Genomic DNA, 18658 nt, shown 5'->3' on the forward strand with positions numbered 1-18658 from the left:
CAGCCTGGGCAAGGACTGCAGATGTCCCACCTTGAAGACTGAATGGGCTTTACAATGAAGTAAGGCTATCAAACTGAAATGTTAACTGTTTCTTTTCCCCCTACAGATGCTGCTTGATTTGCTGAGCATGTTCTGCTTTTATTTCAGATTTCCAGCATCTGTTGTATTTTATACTTGCATCAATCTGGTTTTTTTTAAAGTCACCGTTACTGATATGATCTTTATTTGAAAAAAAATCGGATTTATTTTAATACTTGAATTTTAATTTCCCAGCCACCAAACTGGGATTCAAACATGTTTACTTATTGGCCTCTGGACACTACTCAAATAACCAGCCCAAAAAGCACTATACTACCATGCCCTAAGCTAATTAATAATATTATAATTAAGCTATTAATTGTATACTTAAACATTCATGAATGAATTTATCATATAGCACAAAAGCCCTTAGTATGAGCAACAGACTTGAAGCAAAAGAAACAAACCCTGGCACTCCAGAGGTTGGCAACATGGAGGGAACAGCTTGCTTAATGGGAGGGCGGGGTAGCGGGAATTAAAAAGTGGAGGAAACGGAATGAGAGATGAACCTGGATCCAGTGGTCAGGGAGTGTGGAAGGACAGCCACAGGGGGGTCTGAGAGTGGAAGGTGTGTTCCACTTGGCCCAAGCTCTCCGCACACCTTTCAGAGCCTTGATACTATGTGCTGGATGCTTTGATAACTGATAAGGTCTTCCTCGTGGCTGTGCTCTGAGCCTACTCTTTCTTCACTTACAAGAAAATTAAAGAACATAAAACATCTTACACCAACATTACCAACCACAGTTTTATATAAAAAGTTGAATTAATAACCAAATGAGATATTTTAAATCTTAAATGTTAGTGTAATGTTATCAAAATAACTTGCAGAAATAGGATATTAGTCACACAGACAGATAAACAAGCAGTTCAAGAAACTCCTGGTAGAAGATGACAGAATACAAAATTCCACAGGGTTAAATCACAGTATTATGTTCATTTATTTCTTGAATGCCCTGCAAGATATTTCAGATATCTTCTTTAATGGTTAATGTTCTTCACTATTTCCCCCAGAAGATATTTCATCTTACATTTTCACCTTAAGGCTAGTGGGAATAATAAGTGTTCTTATGGCATTTTGATTGCTTCTTGAGCCCCTGCTTAGGTGCTGCTGTAACAGGTAGTTATTATGTAGTATTACCGAGCTATTGGCAATGAATATCAGCAATATGTAGAGAACTGAGGTGTCACACCTTCCAGAAAGTAATCTCATTACTGAAAGGTATCACAGGAATAGAACAGACAAAATGTATTCCTCAGTAACAAAGTTAGATTGTCTAAATGGTCATCATGCCCCTTAAGATTGCAACAGGATTTTGTATCAGCTAGATTGCTGAGCATCAATTGGTCCTCAAATCCATTAATCTTCATTACCTCACCTTGCTAGAGAAGAATTTAAACTGAGCCCTAATTGCTACAGATTAATTGTTCCAATCAATGTCCATCACACCATAAATTTTGTTCCCTGTTCCACTGATGGGATTTCCAAGATGATCCAAAACATCAAATCACTGCACCGGCTGAAGGGTCTTCAAAGGATCCAGCACCAATGTTGGGGATAACAGCTAAGGTAGCTGAAGAAGTTCAGCTCCCCTCCTGTCATTCCCCATCTCCCTGTGGGACTGTTATGTTCTAAATGCCTCTTCCTCTTCACGTTCAGTGGTGAGAAATCCAACTTGAGCACTTAACCTTCCCACAAGGTCTGCGGGAAGCTAAATGCGTACACCTGGAACAAGAGGAAATGGTGATAATTTAATGTTACAATTAGACATAGAGTTACAGAAAAAAATATAACAATAAGAGTAGCATAAAACATTTTCATTCTGATGCAATCTGATCTCATTGTCATAAAACTGGAAAGGAGACAGTGAGCCTTTCCCCTTTTGTTTTTGACTACTTCTTTTCATTAGGTTACTCCCAAATTCATACAGATAGTCTTTACAACTTCTGCCTCTTTGAGTCCTGCCACTTCTCCTGTTCCTTACAATAAAATCCTCTGGCAATCTTTTTTATGTCAAACGTCAAACCACCTGCCCATTGTCACTTATCTAAGATTCACTGAACCAAAGTTGTTAATGGAGAAGTATATGCTGTACGTATCAGTGGAGCTAGACTTGTAATGTTTAGGGAGATCAGCTAGGTCTATCTAGGAGCAATCATTTACCATAGGGCAATGATTCTATGTGCCGTACAATGGAATATATTAAAAATATATTCATACAACATGTAGAGAGGCTGTTGGGCAGATGTAGTGGTTTGCTAGCATAAAGCACTAATTTCATGAAATGCAAGGTATCGTGCATAATAGATAGGTCGACACACATGCAAGACTTATCTATCGGGCACAGTACCCTGCACTTCATCTGCAATAGAGTATCTTGCTGGATGCCTCACACAAAACTGGCCTGAACCTCCATGTCAAGGGGTGCCGCTTTAACACGTTTTTCTGGGTGTGCTGTCATTTCTGGGATAAGCTTCACCAAAACATAACCACATTTATAAATAAGATAATTGACATAACTTTCAGGGTTTGAACTCAAGTTAGAATGACACTCCAACTAGGGCAGTTCTGCACTGCAGAAGAGACCTTAAAATAATCCTGTTTCATTGGTTAATGTAGAAATGAACTGTGACATTATTTGTAGACTTGGATTCCAAACCAACAATTGTCCCTTAATCAATTCTTCCAAAACATGGATAAACTGATCAATTATCTTTTGGCTACTTGTTGGGCATTTCTGGCACTGAATAATTGATGCAGTGTTTCAACATAAGTCACAAGCATTTGGAAATATCCTATTAACTTTTGTGTGGTATACACGTCCAAGTAACAATAAATCTTACTGAAAACTCTGCAAAGAGTTATGTCTCAAGTCAGGAGACATTCAATTTCTCAATTTCATTAACACTGCACACATTACGTGCCTCTAGATTTAATAAAAGTAGCTTGCATTTAAGGATTAAATACCATGGATCAAAAGTAAGGAGAAGTGATGGTTTAATGAAGGGTCCTAATGAAACAACAGTGAGTGAAGAAACAAAGCAGTTTGGGTGAAGGAAGAACATAGTCAGAGGGTTGAAAGTATATCCAGAGGAGGCTATAGTAAGTTAAGCAGAATCTGGGATGAATCAGAAAGATAAATATTTTCCAGATTTTGGTGACAGAGACCAACGTAGACTAGTAATGACCAGAGCGATGGATGTGTGGGACTCGTGTGACGCAAGGCACAGGCAGCAGCATTTTGAATAGACTGAAGTTTACTTTGGATCAAGGATGGGTGTCTGGCCAGGAGACCTTTCAAGTAATTTACTTTTGGAACCAACAAAAGTCTGGATGAAGCTTTTGAATATAGACAGGCTGAGTTATGGGCAGAGGCAGTCATTGTTAAGATGGTGGAAGTGAACAAAGGACAACTTGAAATGGATACAAGGTTGGAAAATCAATTGTATAGAACCTGGTTCAGTCTAAAACCCTCAGTCAAAGAGGAGGATGGAGTTTGCGGAAGGGAAAGGAGGTGGTGACAGGGGTTGAAGTTGATGGACTTCCAAAGATCAGGCAGAGTAATTGATGATTCGGGAGAAGAAATACCCAACTTCAATAGTTTCACAGTAAATGGCCTCCTCAAAGTGGTTTGCACTTCATAGGCAGCTCTTACTGCCAGTGAAATAGTGGTCATTATTTTAATTGGTGTGGCAGAAATGAAGGGCAAAGGAGAAGAGGTTTACCTCCGGCTCCAATTAAATGTGACAGTACCAACCATGCCAGGGGTTCAACATTGCTTATCAGGAGGAGAATGCAGACATACATTGTTTTTTTCTGTAGGCAGCAGTCTCTAAGAAAATATTTCCCTCCATTGACCTTCCAAAAATGAGTATCAATTCAGAAAGGAATCCACCAAGGAAGGGAAAGAGGTGAAAATCAGGGAGAATGGAGGAGGGGCAAAGAAGAGACTTACCTTGAGTTGGTTCACAGGCTTTTTTGACCAACATTTTCCCAATCAGGAATCTAATACAGAAAGATGTAAATTAGCTGGACAAACTTAATCAAATGGCAAAGGATGCACAAGCACAATCTAGAAAAAGACATTGCTAAAGTTTCTAGAGCTGGTAGTGGACTGCACAAGGTGGCTTTATCTTTTGACGAGGTGATGATGGAACTGCATAATGGATTCCTGAAACTTCACATTAACTTTAACATGAAAAGGAACAGGTGATCACCAAGATACAGCAGAAAAGAAGGCTGATATGCCTGGGAGATCAACAACATAAAGCACCACGGTACGGGACTCAAACTCAAAATGACCTGACCCCCTCTCATCTCTATAGAACTCCGGTTAGGCAGCAGTTAGAGTGTTGCATGCAATTCTGGTCACCTCACAATAGGAAGGATGTCGAGGCTTTAGAGAGGGCGCAGAGGAGGTTTACTAGGATGCTGCCTGGATTAGAGGGCATGTGCTATCAGGAGAGGCTGGACAAACTTGGGCTCTTTTCTCTGGAGCGGCGGAGGCTGAGGGGTGATCTGTTGGAAGTGTATAAAATTATGAGGGGCATAAATAGGGTGGACAAGCAATATCTTTTTCCAATTATTGAGCAATCCAATACCAGAGGGTATGTACTTAAGGTGAGGGGGGATAGGTTCAGAACAGACGTGAGGGGTATGTTATTACTGAGAGAGTGGTGGATGCCTGGAAATGCGTTGCCTGATAGGGTGGTGGAGGCAAGTTCATTGGGGGCTTTTAAGAGGGGCTTGGATGGGCACATGAATAAGAGGAAAATAGAGGGATATGGGCATTCTGTCGGTAGGAGGGTATAGCTGTCGGCACAACGTTGTGGGCCGAAGGGCCTGTTCTGTGCTGTACTGTTCTATGTTCTAGTAAAGCTGATGAAGAACAAAGAAAAATTCAGAGAAACAATGATCACAGCACCTTTAATGAAATAAAGGACGGTGAAAGTAAAATGGAAATAACAAAAGAGGGAAAAAAAACTACTGGTCAGAGGTGAGAGAACTCTCAGTTACCAGGTTTTTGCTTGTCTCATTTTCCCACTGGATGATGTTTGGAGATGTCTAGTCACTCAGATTCCTGTGAGAGCATGAACTTTGTAGATCTCCCATATATCACACACAAAGCCAGTTTGTCTTATTTTTGCTCTAGGCACACAGGTCACTGTCAATAACAAATGCAGTTCCATATACTTAGAAGGGCTTGGAATGGGTGCCACCCCTACCGAACATAAATCTCATGATCAACAGTTTCCTAATGTAACAAGTTTGGGCTGTCGACCAAGTTCCATGATAGCATGACTCAGAGTGCTACAAGGACAAAGAGTATGTGAAAGGAAACATCACATACTGGTGCAAAAATACAAGAACAATGGAAATAACAAAGAAAAGGTTTTTCAGCTTATTAAACCATTCTTTCCAGGAGATGAGGTATGATGTGTGTTATCATCGGCTATTTCAGCAAGGTAACCCAACCAAGAGGAGAAGACTCGGAGTTAACCTCAATCAACAGAGCATAACACTCCAGTGTCTCAAAGTTACACTATTTTATCCTGCTATGTTGCACTCTTTAAATGATGCTTTTATGTTCCAAATAAAATATGAATGATCTGAGCCCTCTGTTGTAATGATAATCTCAAAGCCCATTGAGTTGCAATGTTCCCAGAAAAACTGGATGGAATCATAGAATGCAATCTTCAAAACAAATCCCTATAAACTCAAAAATTTATTTGACTTACTATTGAATTATAACCGATGCCCTTAGTTATAAATAACTGGAATCAGAGCAATTTACTTCCTAAGTACTGGATTTCTATGTAATGAAGGCACAATTTGATCTTCTTAGTCACTGTAAGGTAATAACCTCTCCATATTTGACTGTTCTTGTTGGAACCATTTATCACTAACTCCTTATTGAAGGAGGTAATTGATACATCATTAGCTGACTTTGAGTAAAGACCTTTCCATTGTAGAAGATCTTCTAATGACAAAAATAAGGACCATAGTTAGAATAGTGTGGCAGGATCCCAAAACTAACAAATTCCATTTAATGACAAATTAGTCTGAGATCATGTTATCAGGCCCTCTACATGCCTAAGCAACTGCACAAACTGAATAAGGAAACTTGACCAGTGTAAACCAGATCCAACCTGGGAACAGTAATGAGAGCGAGGGAAAAGGAAGATGTTTCCTTGGAGAAAGGAGAAACGTGAAGAAGATGAAACCTTGCAACTTCCGAACACAAATGCTGATTACACTCAGTGCTGATTAATGCAGCTTTGCTATCCGTGGATCCGAGCACTTTGTGAGGTCTCAGCCCAAGATTCCATCTCTGAGACATACTGCCACACCAAAATAATTTCAAATGCCTCCCAAACAGCAGGGATGCATACATTTGTATTCCTACATACACATCTCCCATGCTGTCTGGGTGTGAGCACCCACTTCTCATTGCCTTGTCCTTCGCAATCGTATTTTAAAGTGAAAAACTGCTATTAAGAATGCTGAAATGCTAATTATAATGTCCTTTCTCCTTTTAGGTTTTTAAATGTTTTGAAGTGTTTATTAATGCATATGAATGCTTAATAACACAGCATATTTGTATTGGCTGTGTAGAAGGGGGCCTTAGTGATACGAGTGATTTTTTTTGTTTTCCACGGTAATTCTTGTGGCTATTAAGAACCAAGTAGAAGGTGCCCATTTCTCAGCTGCAAAATGGTGCCCATTATAAGAAAGGAAGATAAAAATATGAAAAGAAACAAACTTCCAATTATTTCCAAATGTGTCTGAGACATCAAACAACACATCATTTTCATTTTAATGGAAACAACTGTTTACCTGGTTATTCCCAGTGGATAGACTGTAAAGCTGAAAGTTACCACATCTAATGCTGTGGCATTCCTCTGATCTACTCTCACTGCGTTTCCACATCCATGACTCCTTTACACAAGGATCAGGTCCGATGCTACCGGAAGCTGTAGCCGGCCTTTCTTGTGGTCTCGAGCGCTGGTAGTGTGCTGCAGTCTCCTGGGCCACCACAGTGCATTCATCTTGCTCATCCACCAGGTATGCTTGTAGGTCTAGTTCTGTGCATTCAACAGGAACGTGCTGCAGTCTGCTTTGGCACCTTGAAGCACAGTGCACCGTGGCGGTATTGTGGGTTCCTCCCGCTGGCAGAATAGTAGCACTTTCATCACATTCCAGGAGGAACTCACCACCTATTCCACCATTTGAAGTCCTCGGGGTTGGACAATCATTGCAGCCAGTCATTTGGACCAGTGGTTGACTTTCAGGGGAGCAGTGTGGAAGGGAGCTAGAGAATGCAGGACAGGTAACTGTGCTGTCAAAACAGAATTTAATGGTTATTAATAAATAATTACTAACAAAATCTTATATCAAGCACCACTTCACGTGTTAAGTGTTGGAAATTCAGCTGCCCATGTCTCCTTGTGATTGTCTTACCTTTAGTGAATGATGAGCCCAATTTGTAATACTATATGCTATTTTAGATCATATTTATGCCAATTGCCTCCATAAAGCGATGTGTGTGTAGAACCAATTACTGCAGCCGTCCAGTTGGGATGTTCTTCTGTCCAATTGGAAAAATACAGCCCAAGTGCAAGAAGAGAAATCACTGGTCTTCACTGAAACCCATCCCAAAGTTTGACTGGATCACTTGTCACAATCAAGCAATGGAAATTTCAGCATACATTGACATTTCCCAGTTTTGCATGGAATCTGATCTTCAGATGGAAGTTCAGTTACCAGATATCTAAGGAGTTGCCAACACCCGAGAATGCATTCAGTACTGGAACACAGGAAGGCAGTGGCATACATCAATCAACTTGGACCACGTACAAGTGTCAGGTGTGGCTCAGTGGTGGTACACTTGCTCCTGAAACAGAATGTTTTAGGTTTAACAAACCTGTGCAGAAGATTCAGTACCTTACTAGTCTGCGCTATCTTTCAGATGGGAAGTTAAATCTGGAGAAGGCCTTTTCTCCAAGATGGAAAGATCTGTTTCAAAGAGCAGCAACAGGTTCTTCCTGATTGTTCTGGTCATCGTCATTGTGGGGATTACCCAGGTCAAATTTTCTGCTGTCTTATCCTACATTTGAAAGGGAGAAATTGGCTCTGGGGAGGTGGGGGATGGCTGGTCATGAAATTAGATGGTTAAATCGCATCCATTCTTTCAAAGGCATGCATGCTGCTGGGGACACAAGTGAGAATGCACCATTTTGAGAGCCCAAAGCAGAACTGGAAAGAACCTTGGTTTCAGTATAGTGAGGACTATGTGAGAGAAGAGGTCGAAGAGCCAGAGAGCAGCAGAAACCACAGAGAGGGGAGCAGGCAGAGGGGTGTTCATATTCCAACTGCCATTTACCTCTCCCCTAATGGTTCCCATTCTCAACTCCTTTTACTTATCAGAGTCCAGCACTAGTAGCCCTTTGTGTTCCTGCTTATCCCCCTCCAACAGCTGTCTTCACACTCCCCTCACTGCACCTTGCTCCATCTCCCTCTGCATATTTCTCTCTCTCTCTGTCTGCCTCCATCTATCACTCACCCGCAGCTGTCCCCCAGCTCCACCCCTGCTCCCCTCCCCTACCTGGCACAACCTGCCTGTCACCTTACACCCCTCCCTCAGTCCACCCCAATCCCCTCGGACTCTTTGCTCACTCCCCTTCCCCAATCTGAGTCCTGATGCAGCGCTCCAACACAAAACGTCAACGATTCCTTTCCTCCCACAGATGCTGCTCGACCCGCTGAGTTCCTCCAGCAGATTGTTTGTTGCTGTTTAGGAGTATTTAAGGCAATGAATTTTAAAATCGGAAAGAAGAGGATAAAGTTGAGGAGTTATGATACTGTAATACAATTAAAAACAATTAACAATGTCATTGTTTGCTCTGAAAATCTAATACTGTGCTTGCTTTCTGTACCTGCATTAGGGCAACAGATGAAATACTATGAAGACTTTGTTTTGATGTGAACAGGTTCTAAGCAGTAGGCTACATCACAAGGGGCTGGACATTCCAAAAGGTTCACATGGAATCTGTATTATCATGAGGTTACACACAAAAGCAACATTCTACTAACCACATGCTCAGACCAGTTAATCTGTTGTTGAATGGAATTTAAACCAAGGCAACCAAAGGTCAACAATACTTTCATTCCTTCTGATGAAGCAAACTGAATATTTATTGCCAGATCTGTTTGCTTGAGGTTAATCAAATGGTAAATTCCACCTGTGAATTCTTTGTGGCTTTTGTGACATTCCTGATACCAAGTCCAAAAGTATGTAGGCATGCTATATTGGCGCCAGAAGCGTGGCAACACTTGTGAGCTGCCCCAAAACACTCTATGCAAAAGATGCATTTCACTGTATGTTTCGATGTACATGTGACTAATGAAGATATCTCATCTCATCATCTCACCTCATGTCAGCTTCATTCTTGCTTTCATTTTTTTCCTTGAAGGTCATGGGTTAAATGTCAGGAAACAGGTTTGGTATAGATGGGTACTTGATGGTCAGCCTGAAAAAATGGGCTGAAGGGCCCGTTACTGTGATATGACTCCATCTATAACTTTATAATAGAAAAGTCTCCTCTTCCTAATTTGCCCTGCTGTGGTATCAGCCCAAGGAGATCCATGATTCTCATGACTGCTAAAGTAACTCTTCCCAGTGTTATGGGGTTAAACTGATGGGGAGCTGTCATTAACTTCAGTAGGTCTTGGCTAAAGTGGGAAAATGCTTATAGTGACCACTTGGAGGCACTCTGTAACTCACCCCTGATGGACAGTGCATTTGTGGATGTCAGCTGAGAAGTGGAGACACAAGAGACTGCAGATGCTGGAATCTGTAGCAACAAACAATCTGCTGGAAGAACTCAGCGGGTCGAGCAGCATCTGTGGGAGGAAAGGAATTGACGTTTCAGGTCGAAACCGCAGGGTTTTGACCCAAAACATCGATGATTCCTTTCCTCCCACAGATGCTGCTTGATCCGCTGAGTTCCTCCTGTGGATTGTTTGTTGCTACAGCTAGAAGTGGTTGTACTCAGCAGTAATCCTCTCTACCTTCCCCCAAGTGATAATGTTCAAGTTCACACCTCACGCTTGAGGATGACTGATCGGGGGAACCCCATCCCAGTCTGAGCCAGCGCATTTGGAAACAATTACAGGCTATTACAACACCAGCGATCGGGGTTTGATTCCCGTCGCTGTCTGTAAGGAGTTTGTACGGTCTCCCCGTGTCTGCGTGGGTTTCCTCCGGGTGCTCCGGTTTCCTCCCACATTGCAAAGACGTACGGGTAGGTTAATTTGGGTTTAAAATGGGCGGCGCGGACTCGTTGGGCCGGAAGGGCCTGTTACCACGCTGTAAATAAAATTTAAAATTTAAATTTAAAATTTAAATTTAAACATTTAAATTTAATAAACAGAACTCGGTAATAAGCACTGATCCAAAATATGGAGCCAGAGTTCCTCAGAACGTGACCCTGACAATTACACTCACACAGGTATCTTCCAGTGAAAATCTCACCGTAATCTGTGGGGTCAGTGTGAAGGCACCAGATCAAAATGGGCGAGAGGATGTTACAGGCACACTTCTGGTGCTTGCGTAGACCTTGTAGCTGTAAACCTCAACCTCTGCCTGCCTTCAAAAGAGGGATTCCCATTCCTTCCCAGCCCCATCCTCCTCATCTGCAGCTTTCAAAAAGAAATGGGTTCATCCAGAGGAAACAGGCTCAGACTGCCCCTGAAGGCCAATATTTATCCATGTGAAGGATCCTGCTCCTCCTTTCTCTTCATGCAACATCCTCCGTGGATATGCCAGGAACTCCTGGAGTGGGAATACCTGTCACTGGGAGAAGCTGCCCCAGCTCTTTCCCCCCCCAAAACACATGATCTGAAAGAAGCAACATCTGTCACTTATAAGGCAAGCTCCTGAATGGGTGAGGACCTGCTGTAATCAGGTCTCCTCTTGTTTCCCATCAGTCTCTCACAGGAGTTTCTGATAGGAGACAGCTATACCATAAGGAGTACCAAGCCGCATGCTCAAAGTAAATCATTACATCACAGAAAGAGTGTATAAAAGATTTATGAGGATGTTACCAGAACTCGAGGGACTGGGTTATAAGGAGAGGATTGGGCAAGCACGGACTTTATTCCTAGGAGTGTAGGAGACTTGAGGGGTGATCTGAGAGAGGTGTATAAAATCATGAGGGACATAGATAGGGTGAATGCACACAAGTCTTTTTCCCAGGGAAAGGGAACCAAGAAGTAGAGGGCATAGGTTTATGGTGAGAGGGGAAAGACTTAAAAGGGACCTGAGGGGCATCTTCTTCACGCAGAGGGTAGTGCATATATGTATATAATGAGCTGCCAGAGGAAGAGGTCGAGACAGGTACAATAGCAATATTTAAAAGTTACATGGATAGGAAAGGTTTAAGAGAGATATGGTCAAATGCTGGCAAATGGGACTAGCTTAGATGGCATCAACGAGTTGGGCTGAACAGCCTGTCGACTCTTTATGCTCATGTGCACAATGAGATGCAGTTGTTATCACTAAACCAGCTGTTTATTAATAAAATAACCTATTATAGTAAAATCAATACACTGGAAGATTAGCATTCCAATAACTTGAGAAACATTTTAATAGAAATTTAGCTATGCCACTGGTCTAACCGGGCAAACCAGGTTTTTGAAATTCCATTTATCACTAACTAACTCCTGTGGATTAAAGTGATATTTCACCATCACCGCCACTGGCCCCCAACTCCCTACACATACCAGATGACCACCCTATTGTACTTTGATACCAAATTTACCTTCTGTCCTGGTCATCGGATCCTGATGGACACAGATAGGTCACAAAACACGATCTCAAGGTAAATGGTGGGTCTTCAGGCTGAACCATGTCTGTTGGCCCTAAATGTAAACGCAGAACAAGGACTTGTGAAGGTGAAGTGACCTTCTGCAGTTTTACCTGCTTCTGGTAACCAGCAACACAAACTTTGTTCCAGTTCATTTGCAGGAGAAAGTAAACTTTACACAGTCCCCACTGAATTTCCTCTCAACAGCCCCCTGACTATAATCCAGATTAGAAATTCCACCGTATAGTGCAATATTTTCAAAACATGTCATAATAGACTTTTATCTGGAAACTGATTGCTAAGTGTGACTGGAAACTCCATTTGGCAGAAAGTGCTTTGGAAATGATTAAGGCAGCCCATTGTAAGTACAATGCAGTAATATGTGGTGGTCACCAAGTTCATTACAATGACGTGGATTGGTGTGCAGTGCGTTGCATTGCTATTATGGAACTATACCATATACAGTAAATAAACTTCACGAGTGGCTTGGCCAATGACTGCACAAGCATGCTTCAACTAGAATTCCTGAGACAAGGAGGTGATTCAGTTCTTCCTGAAGTAGGTACAATAGCGACATTTAAAAGACATTTGGATAAGTATATGGATAGGAAAGGTTTAGAGTGATATGGACCAAATGCAGGCAAATGGAACCAGCTTGGGTGAGCACCTTGGTCGGCATGGACGAATTGGGCTGAAGGGCCTGTTTCCATGCTGTATTGGTGTATAACTCTATGACTGATAACCAATATCCCACTTGCCATTGGAGGTGCATGTTGCCCTTCTCCATTACAACCTACCACTTAGGGCCAAATCTGGAACCAAAGAAGCAGCACTATTTGAAGTGATGATCCCAATGGAAACTGCTATTCACGCCACAGTGAGATAGTACACTGCAAATTTTGTGCATGCACATTTTATACACAATTTCACACAAAAGGCCCTGGCTCATAATTTTAATATTCATAATGCATTGTATATTATGTGCATTAAAATATTGCTGCCCCAGAGCTTTGCATGAAACTTGTGTAGGACAGTGCTGGTTCAAAGTGTTTTATTTTATGTGCAGAAAAATCTCTGCCACTTAGAACATAAAAACTAAGAGCAGGCTATATTGCTCTTCAAGTCCGCTCTGCAATCAAATAAGGTCATGACTAGTCTGATCTTTGGTCTCGGTTCTACTTTCTTGCTTATTGCTCAACTCCTCTACAGTCTAAAATCTCAACCCTTCAATATACACAATTGCTCAGCATCCCAAGCTCTCTAGGGGAGAGAATTCCGAAGATTTACAAACTTGAGAGAAGAAATTAGTCTGCATCTCAGTCTTAAACAACTGTTCATTTATCCAGAGACAATATCCCTAAGATTAGGAATTCCCTATGAGGGGAAACATCCTCACAGCTTCCACCTTGTTCAGTTCTGACAGAATCTTATTTATTTCAATGAGGTCACCTTTCATTCTTCTAAACTTGAGAGGTTATAGACCTTATCTTCTCTGTCTTTTCTCAGAAGACAACCCTTTATTCCTGGAATCATCTGGTGAACCTACTGTGCAGTGCCTCCAAGGCAACTACAACCTTCTTTGAATAACAAGTGCAAAGCCACACGCAGGACTCTGGGTGTGGTTTCAAAGTCCTATGCAGTCACAGCTAAAACTTCCCAACTTTCATTCTCCATGAGCTTGCAATAAAGGCCAATATTCCATTTGCCTCCCTTATTCACTGCTGTTGCTATTCAAGAGAGACTGTTTATGGAAAATATAACTTTTAAAATGTAAAGAAAATTTTTACATTTACACATCCATATGTAAACACCAATCTTGATACATTAGAGGCTTATTTTTAATGGTCCGTAAAGTGAAAGGACCATACATTAAATGTTCTGACCTCCTGATTCTCTGATTTCTATTCCTGTTCAGTGAGATACAAAGCTAAGAGTTTAGTCCTCCAGTTTCAGAATGAAATGGCATCCTCTTACATCTCAGACACACTACCAAATGATAGGGTGTACTCTCTTAGGCACAGTGTTAAACTAGCTTTATCTACAGCTTTTACAATCAATTTGCTTCAGCTGAGAGTGCATTTCATCTCTGAAGTAGAAGGTTGTAGTGCAAGCCCCCAGGACTAGACCTCACCTCAGATTTAACTTTCAGTGTAGTACCAAGAGGAGGTGCAGTTTAGAGGGGACAGCATTGAATGAGATGTTAAATTGAGCTTCCAATGAATATTAAGACCCCATGGAGTTATTTGATGAGCAGGGAGGATTTCTCATACCCTGATCAAGAACCATCTTCCTTTAACAAACAGATTAACGTCATTCATCCTATTTTCTACCAATTAGGAGCAAGCTGTGCACAGTTTGACTGCAGCATTTGTTTGTGTGCAAACCAGCAGCTGAGAAATACTGAGACAACTTAGACTGGACACTAGATTACTGCTAAACTCTTTCTTCTGTTTGCATGTTGTGCAAGATGCAGGTACATCTCCAGTGATATGTCAAGCATAATATTCACAGCATAATGCTATTGTGCCTCACTGAGTATGAACTTCCATGCATCTTGTGTATTCTAGCTGACATTTATATTAATAGATGATTTCATTGATATGTGCAAGATTCTAAGAAGGCTTGACAGAGTAGATGATGAGACATTGTTATCCTTGAGGGAGAGAGAAGAATCAGGGAACAGAGTTCCAGAATCAGGGATTGAAGAGAAGTTTCTACACCCAGAGTGTGGTGAATCTTTGGAATTCTCTACAGCAGAGAGCCATGGAGATTTATCGAGCTTATTCAAGACAGAGATTAATATAGCTTTACACTCTAAGGGGATCAAGGGATCTGGAAAGTGGGCAGAAAAATGGACAAGGAAGGTCATTGATCATGATCTTAGTGAATGAGAGCAGGCTCAAAAAGTCATAAACTAAACACGTTTTACCGCTGGTTTTTGGGGGGAGAGGAATTTGGGGATCGTTGGGGAAGCCAGCATGTACTGTTCATCCCTAAATTTCCTTAAAGTGGTATAATGTCACCTTCTTTTGAACCTTTGCAGTCATATTTTTCATAATAGGCTTCTCTTACCTGCAGGTTGTGCTGAATTATTCACAGCACTGATACTCTGACAATCTTTCATCAAACCTTCAGTGCTTGTGTTACCCATCTGTTCCTCAGAAGACAAAGACTCCACTCTGGGTCTCTCATTCACTGGGGGTCTCTGGAGTCCTAAAAGGAGAAGTCTGAGTGAATAAACTTTGTTGGGGAAGGGCAGTGCCAAGATGCATCTAGATGAAGTTCTAATATGCTCCATCAGAAAGGAAAGAGTTCTTCTTTTAAGTTTACTTCACATTAACTTTAAGAAGCTTAACAGAAAGGGTTGAATGCTCTTCATAGGAGAAAAGACCACCTTATTTATAAAATGACTTTCTCCACACCGGGACAGTTCTAATTGCTTTACAGGTAATGAGATATTTGAAATGTAGTGGCTGCTCTGCCCTGAAGGTTCAAGGCAGCTGATAATAAAATTGAATAAAAGATAACAATGAGCAGTGTGAAGCTGGGGTTTAATATATGCTACACTGTAAAAGGTGGGAAGAGGGATTGGCTGCATTACTGCCCCAAGAAGAAATGCATTAGAAATGGACATCAGTGCAGCATCCATTCTCTGATGAGGCAATGCATGCAATGCATCAGATTTGAAACTGAGCTGCGTAGAAGTTTCTTCTCTCAGATGGTAGCGGATCTCTGGAATTCTCTGTCACAGAGGGTGGTGGAGGATCAAAAGATCGAGGAATTGAGGGCTACAGGTCTGGGAGTTGAGGCCACCATAGTCAGCTGTCATCATACTGAACAACGGGCAGGCTAGAGGGGACTGGTGGCCCACTCCTGCTCCTGTTTTCATGTGTTCTTGAGCCTGACGCGGTAACAAGATTGCAACCACTGAGCCGCAGGTAACACCAGATCGGGTAACTAGCAGGATAAGCAAGCACCACCCAGCATTACCATTGTTCTGCTTTTTTGCAATCAGTCGTCTGCAGTAGATGAAACAGAGAAGTAGGACAGCCAGTAGAATTGTTGTCAGGGCACTGCAGATCACAGCGACAAGGGCAGTGTCATATGGAGGATTGTCAGAGCTCAGAACCCTCACCACGTTTGTTCTGGAGTTACCTGTGAAGCAAACAGAAAGAGAGGAAACTGTAAGATTCCTGTGCAGTACAGACATTTTATTCCTGGGCTGGAGATCCATCACAGCACAGCTGGCGAGCATTTCACCAGCTCTTCCATCACCTTATTGATTAATTGTTGACCAGCTGCTCGTGAAATCTCAGGGGTTCATTGCCGACACACTCGACCCTTTCTTGGTACACATTGGCACATGGGTAAACCCCAGGAGACCGGAGCTTTCACAACTGAAGTATGGACACAGAAATGACCTAGTGCTCCATGCACTTTCTCCCCAATACTATCAGGTGAAGTTGCACGCAACATTAGCATTTTACTTTTCACTAGCTCATTGAAGTCACGGGTAGGGACTTTTTCCAGATCAACTGTTACCATCAATGCAGCAAACACCAGAGAATTTCTTGCTCTTCACAAATTGATATGTCACCACACTGTATTTCACCTACCAAGGGAGAATTGTTTGACCAACATTATTTTTAAGCTGGTTTCTATCACAGTTGAGAACCTTTGAAATTAATTCCTACACAGCAGAGAAACACTATGACCTACTTTGATCACGTCACACGACAGTGGACTTTTTTTTTGTTCTAATTGTGTCCTTTCTTGTAAAATTGTGTATTATTTATGCTTAATTTATGTTTTTTCTTGTGAATGCTGCTTACCTGATGCTATGTGCCTGTGACACTGCTGCAAGTAAGTTTTTCAATGCACCTTTACAAACATGTATGTGCATATCACAAACTCGACTTTTCGACTTTTAAATTTTGGACAACATTGAAGGAGAACAATTCTTCCCACTGCATTACAGGAAGGATGTGCAGGCTTTGGAGAGGGTGCAGAAGAGGTTCACCAGGATGTGGCTTGGATTGGGGAGCATTAGCTTTAAGCAGAGTTTGGACAAACTTGGACTGTTTTCGCTGAAGGGCAATCTGATATATAAAATTATGAGAGGCATACACAGGGTAGATCGTAAGAGTCTTTTCCCAGGATGGAAATGTCAAATACCAGAAGGCATAGCTTTAAGGTGAGAGGGGAAACGTAGGTGCCGAGAGCTTGCTGCCAGAGGAGGTGGTAGAAATAGATACAATTACAACATTTGAGAAATATTTAGACAGGATCATGAGCAGACAAGGAATAGAGGGATATGGACCCCATCCAGATGGGATTAGGTTAGATTGGCATCAAGTTCAGCACAGACATGGTGTCCAAAGGGCTTGTTCCTGTGCTGTATTGTTCTATGTTCTAACAACAGAAAATGCTGGTGACAGGTGATTGCGGAGAAGCAGGGATGGAATCCAGTAATCTAAGTATTCAGTGATTCAGGGATAGGAGAGAGGGAATGGAATGGTAGCAGCTTTAAAAAAATGTTCATAAATTCATCTTTTACAAGGTGTGGAATTTGAAAGCAAAAAAAAAGTTTTTTTTTGCACACTTCAGCTTCCTTTCAGAACATCCTTAGCACTATCCAGCAATGAAGTACTTTGGAAGAAGGAAAAGCTGCAGCCAACTTCAAATCAGAATCAGATTTATTATCACTGACATATGTCATGAAAATTGTTGTTTTGCAGCAGCAGTACAGCGCAAGACAGAAGAATTACTATAACTAAGTTACAAAAATAGTTAAAGTCAAAGAAGTAAATAAATAGTGCAAAAGAGGAATAATGAGGTAGTGTTCATGGACCGTTCAGAGATCTGATGGCGGTGTGGGGGGTGTAGAAGTCTCAAAGATACTAAAGCGAGAATGAACAGATAATCTGTCCTACAAATTCTGATGAGGAGTTAAATATTGGCCAGGATACTTTTGGATAATACCCTTTGTTCTTTTAAATAATGCCATGCCTATTTTTACATCCACCTGAGAGAACCATTAAGGACTCAATGTATCAGCTTACCCCCCCCCAAAAAAGTTTTTCAACCATGCACCACTCTCTCAGTGTCAGGTGGATTTTTATGCTCAAATCTCTGGATGGGACTCAAACCCAGAAGCTTTAGACTTAGACTGAATGTGAGATCAAGTGAGCCACAGCTGACAGTATGCAAGAAAGAACTGTAATTGATACCATAGTCTAAGAACAGCAGATCTCTCACTATGCACGCAATTTCATACTGGAAAAATCATACAATATACAAGAGGTCACATGGATATTCATCCTGACAGATTGAGTCACACAGCTAAAGTCTGGAGTGAAAAGCAAAACACCGCAGATGCTACAACTCAAAAATATTTTCTGTTTTTGTTAAGAACTGGTATGCTTGTGTAAACAGCAGTAAGGTAGAACTTTGCTGAACCAACCTTTATCATGATTTGATCATTATTTATAGATGGGATAGCACAAATCCTCTGAGACAGACCTGTTAATAGTGAGCATAATGCATTGTACTTATAATCTTTCTCAACTTCAACACCATTTTTTCTCCTTAAAGGATCAGAGGGAAAACATTTTCAATCAAAGATTAAATGGAAGGTTGGAGGCAGAATTCCTCATCCCAGTTAAAATATACCTGCATGAGCATTTGATGAGTGCCACATCACAAAACAAAGACC

General features: G+C 41.5%; 1 protein-coding gene across 3 annotated transcripts in view; it reads right to left on the reverse strand.

Annotated features, from left to right (window-relative positions):
- Window positions 1-602: 602 nt before the first annotated feature.
- eda2r (ectodysplasin A2 receptor) overlaps window positions 603-18658 on the reverse strand; it is a 39698-nt gene continuing 21642 nt past the window's right edge. For all 3 annotated transcript variants that reach the window (XM_052021919.1, XM_052021920.1, XM_052021921.1), the window contains 6 exons: window positions 15934-16098; window positions 15016-15156; window positions 11899-11998; window positions 6914-7415; window positions 4032-4081; window positions 603-1801 (listed from right to left, as the gene is read on the reverse strand). In XM_052021919.1, coding sequence (XP_051877879.1) covers window positions 4043-4081; window positions 6914-7415; window positions 11899-11998; window positions 15016-15156; window positions 15934-16098 — 947 coding nt within the window. In that variant the 3' untranslated portion in view covers window positions 603-1801; window positions 4032-4042. The remainder of the gene's footprint in view (window positions 1802-4031; window positions 4082-6913; window positions 7416-11898; window positions 11999-15015; window positions 15157-15933; window positions 16099-18658) is intronic.

This window comes from Pristis pectinata, chromosome 8 (assembly GCF_009764475.1).
Source record: "Pristis pectinata isolate sPriPec2 chromosome 8, sPriPec2.1.pri, whole genome shotgun sequence".
Classification (NCBI taxonomy): domain Eukaryota; kingdom Metazoa; phylum Chordata; class Chondrichthyes; order Rhinopristiformes; family Pristidae; genus Pristis; species Pristis pectinata.